General features: G+C 49.3%; 1 protein-coding gene across 2 annotated transcripts in view; it reads left to right on the forward strand.

Annotated features, from left to right (window-relative positions):
• Positions 1-2,099: 2,099 nt before the first annotated feature.
• GRHL3 (grainyhead like transcription factor 3) overlaps positions 2,100-11,143 on the forward strand; it is a 58,199-nt gene continuing 49,155 nt past the window's right edge. Inside the window, exon 1 of one of the 2 annotated variants that reach the window (XM_019650146.1) lies at positions 2,100-2,376. In XM_019650146.1, coding sequence (XP_019505691.1) covers positions 2,360-2,376 — 17 coding nt within the window. In that variant the 5' untranslated portion in view covers positions 2,100-2,359. Of the gene's footprint in view, positions 2,377-2,409; positions 2,486-11,143 lie in introns of those variants that run through there. The other variant, XM_019650147.1, reaches the window with a different exon arrangement.

The following is an 11,143-nucleotide window of genomic DNA, read 5'->3' on the forward strand; positions in this document are numbered from 1 at the left end:
AAAACCCAGCGAGCACAGACATGCCACCTGAATCCTAGCCTCCACCTGAGCCCAGCGAGCATGAGTCACCCCCACAGCCCTTTACCTGTGAGTTGCAACACAGCTGACAGAAACTCCACAGCCTTCTAGGAGGCGGGCCGACAGGCACACAGACGAGTGTGCCATCCTTTGGGCTGCAGTAAGCTCTGCAGTTGCAGTTGCAGTTGGCACCAAAGGGTCCTCGTGCCACCAATAACGTCTATGAAGTGGTTGGGCACCCAGGCCCTGCTTTCAGATCACTCCCCTCTAGCTCTACCACTTCCAGGCTCTGCAGCTTAAGCGACTTATTTCATCACTTCGTACTTCAGTTCCCTCATCTCTAAAACGAGGATAATAAAAGTGCCTATCTCAAAGGGTTGTTGTAGTTCTTACATGAAAATCAAATGTAGTTCTCATGTAACAATCACACAGGATGAAATGAGACAATGCATGGAAAGTCTTAGCATAATGCCTGATGCTTGTGGTATGTTGAGCACCTACTGTGTGCCAGACATTGTAGTAGGTACTGGAGGTTCAACAATGAACAAGACAGACCAGGTCCTTGCTCTTATGGAGTGGAGATAGGAGACAGAAGAGATAGACAATAAATAATTAGAAAATTATCAAAAAGTCCTAAGGGATTTGCAGAGAACCAAAATAAAGTGGTGTGATCTGGTGAGTGACTGTCTGCTTTAACAAGCATGGGTGGAGAGACCTGCTCTGAAGAGGTGGCTTTATTAGCGATTATCATTACTATTTACTATTATTTGTCAGGGCCCCATCTGCTGCCCCCAACACAGCCTCCAGTGAGTGAGAAGCCAACCTCTGACAGTTCTCAAACCCAGCAACCCCCTCCATAGGCCTGACCCCACCCCTAAGAGGGCTCCTTTGGATTCTGACTTTACCCTGAACACCTCCATCAAATTGTCAGGAATAGCTGAAACCCCGCCCTTCCCTGAGAGAGAAAGGAGTGGGGCCAAGGTGAGGATGCCAGGAAGTCAGGGCAGAGGTAATTTGCCAAAAGGGAAGGGGGAGGAAGGGGAGAGAACAGAAAGAGAGAAAGGGAAAAAAAAAAAAAGATGCCAAGATCTCTGGCTTAGATTTAATTTCAAATTAATCCTGGTGGAAGCTCTTAAAAAAGCTCTAGCATTCTCCTGTTTGTGTTTGTGGATTTTCTGGGTTTACCAACCTTGTTCTTTACAGAAGACAGCTCACGGCAATTATTCTACAATTACTCAGTCTAACAGGCATCTGATTTCTCCTATTTCCAACGCGGGATGGAGCGCTTATTAGTTTGTGAAATGACCAGCTAGCTAAGGCTTTGGAGGTGGCAGACTGCAACTTTTCCATCCCTCCTGTGGTGGCCAGAGGTATGTGGCTTGCTTACATCTCATTCAGATCTGTATCACACCAAGTGAAGGCTGCCTTCCACCCTACTCCCCCACCCTCCGCCACTAACACACACACACACACACACACACACACACACACACACACACCCCAGATTGTAAACTCCTCCAGAGCAGTGATCATGTCTTTTGGGCCTCTGTCTCCCCAGAACCTAGAGTAGGGCATGGCACACAACAGGTGCTCAATGAATGTCTGTGGAATTGAGGCCACCAACTGCAGCTCCAAGGGACAGCCAGGCTTGGAGTGAAGTGATTCAAGATTCAGATCTGGGCTCTGACACTCACTAGCCTGTGCCCTTGGGCAAGTCACTTTACCTCTCTGGCCTCTATTTCCTCACCAAGCTGAAAAAAAGAAAAGGAACTTATACAGACACCCCCTGGGAGGAGATATCCTATCTCCTCCCAGTGGCTGTGAAGTGTGATGTTGGGTAGAGAAGGGGGCACAAGAATTTGGGGTGGGGGGAATGTTCCTGGGTACCCAGAATACTAAGTAGAATCAGGAACTGAGATTTCCTTTAGCCAAGTATCTGTTTGTCCCTGTACTTTTCCTCTATCTTCTTTCCAACATTTCTCTCCACCCTCATCTCCACCCCCCACCCCCTCACCAAGGGAGGAATTGGCCAGCTCCACCCAGCCGGCCCCCCATGTCTCCGCCCCCCACTCAGCAGGCGAAGAGTTAACAGCTGCACCTGTTGAGGTATACCTGCTGTCGCCCGGCACCTGTACCCATAGCCAATCAGCACCAGCGCTGCCAGGAACCGACCTGTCAGCAAAATCCCGACACTCAAACCTCAACATAAATCAAACACTTCCCTGGGCAGGGAATGTCTGTGTCAGGCGAGAATTAGAGACAAGAGCGGTCGGTCAGCAGAGCCTTCGGTGCCGGTGCCTGTCGTTGGAGCCTGGGAGCCTGGGAGCCTGGGAGGAGGAAGATGTCGAATGAACTTGAGTGAGTAAACATCAGTGGATGCCTGGCGCTCTCTGAGCGTGGAGGCTGGATGGGGTTTCCAGGAGAGGGAAGAGCAGCGAGGCCGGCGCCAGGATTCACAGAGCAATTTGTAAGGGTAAATGAATGGGCTGACGATCTCACTTTGGCGTGTAGAGGCAAGCACGGTTTCCAGCGAGAGCTGAGTGTTTCCCTGGGAAAATCGTTTGTGTGTGTTTTTTTTTCTCCTTTCCCTCTCTGCTGAGCAGTTTCGAGCCAGCTAGTGAAACAGGACTGAAACTGTGAAGACTTTCGGCACCACTTTCTGATACTCTGAAGGGGCCTTGGAAATCAGAGACAGTCCCAGTCCCATCTAGGCTTTCTATTTTCTTGCCAAAAGGAACTTCTCTGAGGTGGTTCTGAGAGCTGTCTTAGGCAGAGTTGGGTTTCTCTAAAGGGACTTGTTTGTTGGGTTGGAACAGTCCCAAGTGGGAAGGTTACAGTGTAGTGGTTAAATATATGCACTCTGTAGTCTGTTGATCTAGGTTCAAATCCAGACCACTCCTCATGGCTGTGTGATCTTGGACAAGTCATTCCACTTACCTGAGCTTCATTTTCCTCGTTTGGAAAATGGGTACAAGTATGCTTTGGAGGAGCCTTGAGAGAGTTAAGTGGGATAAAGGCTATAAAATGCTTAAGCATAGAGCCAAGGTCTGAAGATACATTCGATAAAATGTGGTTGATTTTATTTAGAGGCAGTTCTAACGCGAGGAAGTTGAGATATGGTTTTCAGCGAGGTCCTTCATCTCTGTTGCCTGGCAGGATGCTTCCTGCCCACACGTGGGATTTAAAACCCCCACTGGCTGAGGCTGACCTTCACCATGTACCCCGTTTGGGGTCCAGACCTCTGAGGAAGTGGGACGAGGCTGGCATTCTGGGCTGCTTTAGCCTGGGCTCAGGGAGCTGGCAGAAGCCAGGCTTCTAAAACACTGACTCTCCTCTCTCTACTACCCTCAGAGGTGAGTGGGCAGAGACAAGGTTTGAACAATCTTTTCTTTTTCTAGCTACTCCTCAATAGATTGCTTTTAAAACTTGAAGACCTGAGGGCAGAGTAGTTGGTGGGTCCTGACTGCAGACAGGGTTCCATGATATCACCTAAGCTTTTGGGTTCTCTTGGGTTAGCCAGCTATGTTCATAATGTGAATTACTGGGCATCGGATTTCTCTTGAGTGAATTCCCTGGGGTTGACAATGTGTTGACAACCGGAATAAGAGCAGGGGCATTAGAACCAGTGCCTGGACTGAAGTCCCGGCTCTGCCAATTCTTAGCTGTGTGACCTTGGGCAAATCACTTCACCTGAGCCTCAATTTCCTTGCCTGTGAATCGTGGCCGTGGTAGTGTCCGTCTCACGGAGTTGTTGGGGGAATCCAGCAACTTTAGAAAAGTTGCTGATTTAAAACCTGGTAAGGGGCAAGCTAATAATACTCTTGGTACTTCATATACAAATAACCAATCAATGAGCATTTCTGAACCTCTTGCTTTCTATTTTCCCACACTTTGAAAACAAACAGAAAAAACCTTGTGATGTATTTTCGTCCCACTTAGATTTGCTGCTTAAAACTGAGAGGCCGCAGACAGAATCTATTCATTGGTGCCCCTTAGGGGGTAAGTGTCCTAAAGCTGGGTTATTTGAACAGAAAGGCTGCTTGCTTTTCTCCTCCTTAATGATTTGGTTTTGAAGTCAGATACACTGACAGCTGAGGCTTCTCCGTTTGGGGTGGGGTGAGGGGAGCTGCGCCTGCCTGCAGAGTAATTGCAGGCTGACTCTGAAGCCACCATTTGAGATTACAATGACAGAGCCTGGGGGCTCAGCTGGCCCAACTGATGTGTGTGTGTTTGGGGGGCAGAGGGGGGTCAGGGCATCAAGTGCTTGGCTTGCAAGTTTTGAGCTGCTGCTGCTGGCGCTGCTGTGGCCACATTCTTGCTGCCTCGTTCCCCTAAAATGTCCTGAGTAAAGAGGCCTGCTCAAGCATCCATCTTGAGCCCCAGCAGAACAGGACTTGCCTATGACTCTAAATTCTGCCACTTACTAACTGCAGGATCCTGGTAAATGTGTTTCTCCTCCCTGACTCTGTTTCCTGCTCTGTCCAATAGGGATTATAAACACCTACCTGGCCGTACATTCCCGTCTGTGGGCCCCTTGGCCCATAGTAGGAGCTCCACAAACGTGAGCCTGATTACTTTGCCTCTGGTGGGAAGGCACACTTTCTTCCAAGGCAGGGTCTTGAGGAGCATGGAGGCCAAAGTGGTGTAGTTAGAATCCAGCTCCAGGCGGCTGGCGGGTGGAACACAGAGGCCTTTCAGTGGTAGGGCTGGCCCCACTGGGAAGCGACCGCCAGCCTCCTGGCCTCCCTGCAAGCCACCCCAGCTACCTGGCTCCCGCCGGTGGCCTTCAGCTGCCCAGGGGCTAGAGCAGGTGGCGGGATCCTGCCTGATGCCGTCCTCTGGTGGGAACACAGCGGGTGCCTGTGCACTGCCCGCTGTTCTGGCTCCTTGAGGGAGCTAAGGGCCAGGGTGCCTTAGCAGGGGTCTTAGCCAGGGTGCCTTGGGGCACTCCTGGACCCTTAGGAATTCTACGTGGCACACCTGAGCTATCTCATCCCACCCCTTAAGGAAATGAGGGTTATGAGATTAAGTGATCAGCACATTGTAGGTCTGTGGAATGGAAGGGAGAGAGGGAAGTGAGGGAGGCCCACCAGGATTCCCCTCTACAACCTTGCTAGGTTCTCAGTCTGGGCCCCCACCCGCTGTCTGGAATCTTCTCCTTCCCCAAAGCCTTGGAGAGACACGACCAAAGGTGGGAGGAGGACAAGAAACGTCTCAGTCAGAGACCTCGGGCCTCTGGCCATGACTCCATCTGATTTCCAGGAGCGCCCGGGCTCCAGACTGCCTGGAGCGCTGAAAGAGTTAACCAGGAACGCCTCCCCGCTGTGGTTTTTGTGGTCGAAACCATGATTGCCAGGAGCAAATTTTTGTCGTGCACAAGGTGTGTTATTAAAAGTCGGAGTTACGCTGGTGGTGAATGAAAAGTTAAAAGCCCTCATTAAGCCGGGGCTGTAAAACAGGCGGACTGGGCTGAGAAGCCGAGACAACCCTAACGGCGGTGGCGACCTGGGGCACGGGACACTCCTGAGGCTTCTGCCACTCCACAGGCTGCCCTCCGCCCTCACGGGCCAATCGGGGAGCCTGGAGCCAAGAGCGTCTTCAGGGTCCACACAGAGGAAGAGGAGGGGGGGAAGGGGCGCAGGGCTGAAACACCATTAGCGTACTGGAAGCTCTCCCTTGGTTAAAACAACAGTCAAGCGTTTATGGAGCGCTGCTGACTCGACAGCAGACAGTGTCCTGTGCTTGATAAATACATTATCTCCGTTAACCCTCCCAACAATCTGATGAAGGATGGGGAGCATAAATGCAATGGTACAGAGAAGGGGACTTAGGGCTCTCCTCGAGCTTGCCCAGGATCTCACGGAACAGCTGGGGTCTTAATCAAAGGGCCAAATGGATGCGCCACACCAACGCGCCATCCGCCTTCCGATCTGCACAGGAATTGAAAACAGAGGAGGAGATATGCCAGCCTCTTAGCGGTGGTGATCTCTGGGTGGAGGAATGCAGGTGAATTGTAGTCTCTACTCCCAATTTTTTCCGTATGTTGCACATTTTATACAATATATTTTACAAACCTATATTACTTTTGAAATGGGGAGAGGGAAGAAAGGGAGTAATTTTTTCGGAAGAGAATTATCGGTTCACCTAAAAACTGTTCTCAAAGTGTGGTCCTTAGACCAGCATCCTCCTCATCATCATCACCATTACCTGGGAACTTGTTAGAAATGCAGATTCTCAGCCCCACCCTATACCAACTGAATCAGAAACTCAGGGGGTAGGGCTCTGCAATATGTGTTTTAACAGGCCCTCCAGGTGATTCTGATTCATGTTCAAGTTTAAAAACCACGGGACCTAGAAGCCCTGGCAGAGGATTGGGAGGCAAGGGGTTCCCAGATCCACCTGTGACCTGCAGTGTCGTCGCTGAGTCAGCAGGCTGAGAGTTTTGCTACAATGTTGGAGTCCAGCTCTGCCACGTACAGACGGGGTGACTTTGGGATGAGCTCCTTGACCTCTCAAAGTGCCAGCTTCTGCATGTGTAAAGCAGTGATAATCACACCCACCTCCCATGGGCATGTATGAGAATGAAAAGGCACGGGGCCTGACACTATTATTAAATAACTTCATTCTTTTCTTTTCCCTTCCCTTCCCTTCCCTCTGGAATTCAGCTTTCCCATTGGTAAAACGGAGCAAATCATGTTGGCGGGCTCTCTCTATTCCTTTTGCCTCCTTTAAAGGTCAGAACAACTGATCTGGTGAAGGCTCTGAAGGGAAATTGTCTCACCAATATTTGGTGTTACTTCACTGGGAGGTCAGCGAGAATTGGGAAGTTTTGAAGGCAGGGACAGCGTGGTGTTTACCTTTGTGTCCCAGTACCCGGCATACGGCCTGTTACAGAGTACCCGTCAGTGAATGTTTGTGGAATGAATCAGTGAGTGAATGAATGAAAGCAGGTGGCACCCTGGGTTTGGGGGTGGATTTCAACTTCTTTCACAATGTCATTGGACAATAGAGAAAACATATTTTAGGAAAAGTGGACAGGAAACCAAGTGGAGAATAGAGCATGAAAGAAAAATTCCCATAGAAAGACATTTTCAAAGGGAAAGTGAGTTTCTGGTATAATTAGAAAATGGCACGTAATTAATTTACATGCAACTAGAAGCGTTGGCTGGGGCCTGACTGCCCTCAACTTGCCCACCTGGATCCAGGTGACGAAGCTGGCAGTGCTTGCCCCTCTTATCTGGGAATCTCTGAGCATCAGGCCTCCTGCCCTAGGAAGAGATGTCCCATTTACAGGTGGGAGAAAGTGAGGCTGTGAGCTGTCATGCAATTTGCTGGGGGCTACCCCACAAAGTATTAGTAATAATAATAATAGTAGTTCATGTTATTATGTGCTGGCACTATGCTGATGACTTTACCTGCATTATCTCACTGCATTTACCAACAGTCATACCTCACAGAGTTGTTGTAAAAACTAAATAAAACAATGATTAGAAATTGTTGAGCCAGCACCTGGCACTTGGGAAGCACTCAACGGACAGTAGCTATAATAATAATAATTCTGTGAGGTCAGTCCTCTCATCTTGCCCCATTTTACAGGTGAAAACACTGAGGTACAGAGAGGTCAAGTTGCATAAAGTCATACAGCTAGTAAGTAGCAGAGCTGGAACCCAGGTGTTCGTAGCTCTGGGGCCCACCCCATAACCGTGATTTCACACCACCACATTCAAATTGGAGTCACTACAGAGCCATCACCTATGCTCCGCCATGTTCCCCATTGAAACCCCCAAATGAGCCCCCAGCATGTGACAAGGCACATTTTACAACCTGTGCATCCAGAAACCAGATGGGCCACTGGCAAGCACGAGAACCCTGGAGCACTCCTGTCATGCCCAGGGAACACCTTGCATGGGGCTGACTGAAAAATGATTCTTCCATGAGCAGTTGTGGCAGGGCCTCCCTGTGGGTAATTAGTGAGTGTGATTGATCACTGCTGATGAGGCTGGGTGGCTCACGACAGGGTTTGACAAGTCATTGGGTGTACCTGGGTGTCAACTCCCAGCTCAGGCGGCCCCTGGCACGCTTCCTTCTCAGGATGGAGGGCAGTGGGGCCCAGCCTGCTGGATCTGCCCTGTGCCAGGCACCTCCTTTGGTGGGACTTGAGGCCACCTCCTTGATGGTGGGTTCTCGTCTCTCTTCTGCAAAACTGAGTCAGACTCCTTACTGTTCCATCTCTGGCTCACTTGGACACCTTCACGACAGGACAGTGATTGAACTCGATAGGAAACTAGGAAGCTTGAGTCCTAATCCTGTTTGTTATTTGCTGCGTGTTCTCAGGCAAGTACCCCTCTCTGAGAGGAGATTTCTAAGGTCTCTTTGCACCCTACATTGCTAGGATTCTAACAAAAGGAAATGAAACCAAAAGGCTTCAACTAATGATTGAGACACATTTTCTTAGTCTCATTGGGAGTTTTAGGTGGCTCAGCCGGAAAGCAGTGGGCATTTAGAATCCAAAGGCGCTTGTTGGGTTGACACTGCATTTCACCAGTGTAGGCCTCCTCCGATCCTGGTCCCTAGAAGGATGCGTGTTGGAGTCGGGAGGCTAAGAGTCTGATGGACATGGAGCTGCTGGGCCCACACCCCTCCGGTGCTGTGGGCCCAGAATGAATTGCTGGGGAAAGGCCTTACCCACGTTAGAGCCTCTGCCTGGGCAGTTTGCACATTCTCACAGGCTAAGGACAGGAGGCTTCAGGGCATCTATCATGTAGATACCCAAAGCTCTTCTTTCTTGATCTTGTTTCTACCTCTCTCCCAAAGTAGCCAGACCTGGGAGGCCCTGAGGAAGCAGCCTTGTGAAGGTACTCGATGCTGCAAGCTAGAGACCTCTGTTCTAGGCTGGATGCCATGAGATACCAGCTGGGTGGCCTGAGGCAAGCCAGTGGCTCTCTCTGTGGCTCAGTTTTTCCTGCTATCAGATGGAATAGTCATACCTTCCCTCCCTACCTTACAGGGGCGTTGCAGGATCAGAAGTGATGACAAATGTATGAGCCGCATGTTGAAAAAATATAACACACTATGCAAATGTGAGGGGTTATTAAATCTCAGACTTGAGTTTCCTCCTCAGTGGGCTGGCCTTCCTTGAAACAAAGCAATGTATGCAAAGCAGCTGGCTTGCACCTGACACACAGTAGGAGGACAAGCTCTGAGAACTGTCCCAGCTTAGGCCTTTGATCTCGCCTTTCTTCTCATCTAGAAGGTCCCAAGTTCTCCCCACCCACCTCCATGTTTCCTCTTCCCCTCCAGCCTTTTTCTCAACCCACATCCAGTCACTCCCCAGAGTTCAGGGGTTCAGGAGTCCTCTTGTGTCTTTTCCTTCATTGCTTTCTTTACCTATCTGATGTTAGCTGTCTGTTTGTTTTTGTGGTCATGTCTGTCTTGCTGCCACTAAAATGAAACCTCCGTGACAGCAGGGATGGTTTTATGGTCTCATTTGCCGAAGTCAAGTCTTGGCACATAGTAGTAACTCGATAGATACTTGTTAAAATGAGGGATGGATGGTTAGATAAACGGATACTACCCAGATTGATTGATTTTTCTTTTCCCCTCTCTTCTACATCCCTTCTTGGAAACTAGTGGTTTGGTGGAAAAGTGACTAGTCAGAGAGTTAGTTCCCAGGCCAGCTGCCAGAAAGCCTGGCTTTGCCACTCATTATCCAGTGCCCTGGAATAGGTCACCTAACGTCTCTATTGTTTATTTTCTGGTCTGTAAAGTAAAGATAATAACACATCATGGATGTTGGGAGGCTCCAGGAGATAATGAATGTGAAAGTCAAGGCAAGAGGTTATTACATGTCTCTTTTGTTTTCACACCGAACCTGGTTCACAGACAGGAGGCTTGGGGAGGATGTTAATTTAAGAACCCCAGGCAGAGTCTCCCCTTTACTCTTATTTGGGGGTTCTGAGATGATGATGGTCATGATGATGATGATGATGGTGGTGGTGATGATGGCTATTACTGACTGAGCAATTATTCTCTGGCAGGCTCTAGGCTAAGCACATTTCTTATGTTATTGCACTTAATTCTCCTAACAACCCATGAGATTAACCCCACTCCAACCAGCCCCGGTGACTCCATCTCATGATGGTGTTCTAATTTTCTTCACAGCATTTATCACTAACTAAAATTAACTTATTTACCTACTTGTTATGGTCTGTCTTCCCCAATTAGACTGTAAGTTTCGTGGGAGCAGAGTCTTATCTGTCTTGTTCTTGGCTGATTCCCCAGTGCTTACAAGAGTCTCTGACTGGCACACAAAACACACTCAATAGACCCATATAACAGAAGAAAAAAATAGGCTCGGAGGGGCTAAGTGCTTTATCCAGAGACACACAATTATTCAGGTCTGTTGGGCTAGGACTCTGGTGCTACTTTCTCCCATGATGCTATGGATTCTTCTGTTCTGCGCCCTGGTGGAGATCTGATGTCAAGAAGGTTTCCCAGGGCCAAGTCCACTTCTCACCTCCTCCACCCCACTCCCCTTTTACCTTCTAATAGCTGAGCAGCTTTGCCTTGGGCAGGAACACCAACAGAGTGTTGGTGGGGGCCAAGTGGGGGCCCCACGCAAGGTGACCACATAGGGTGGGAGTCACCTGGTCTCCCCTCTTTGCTGTGACTCTGTCACCCATGAGTAGGGCTCACTCCTCCTTGGAACGCTTTTTATGTCTCTTACCCACTGGGCCCTCAACCCTCAATTCCAATGTTTAAGAGAACAGGGAGTCAAAAGTTTTTGGATTTCAGGATTTGGCACATAAGTCAATGTGAACCTTATCCACAGTCAAGACTTCCTAGAAGCCAATGTTTGGTTCTTGGAACATAAAGTTGATTGGCAGCGTGAGCAGGCCCTGGAACCAAGACACGATGGCTCCCGGCTCCTAGCCAGAAACTCTTCCGGTCACCTGATTTCTCACTTAGTCCCTACTGCCTTGTGTGGATGGGAAATCCTTTTCTGTCCTGAAGCAGAGTATGGGTTCAATGTATTCCAGAGGAGGGAAATTTTCAGAACAGAAAACACATCTAGAAAAGAGACTAGCAAATGTCTTAAGAGCTGCATTTGAAGTCCAACAGGGCC

This window comes from Hipposideros armiger, unplaced genomic scaffold, assembly GCF_001890085.2.
Source record: "Hipposideros armiger isolate ML-2016 unplaced genomic scaffold, ASM189008v1 scaffold_138, whole genome shotgun sequence".
Classification (NCBI taxonomy): domain Eukaryota; kingdom Metazoa; phylum Chordata; class Mammalia; order Chiroptera; family Hipposideridae; genus Hipposideros; species Hipposideros armiger.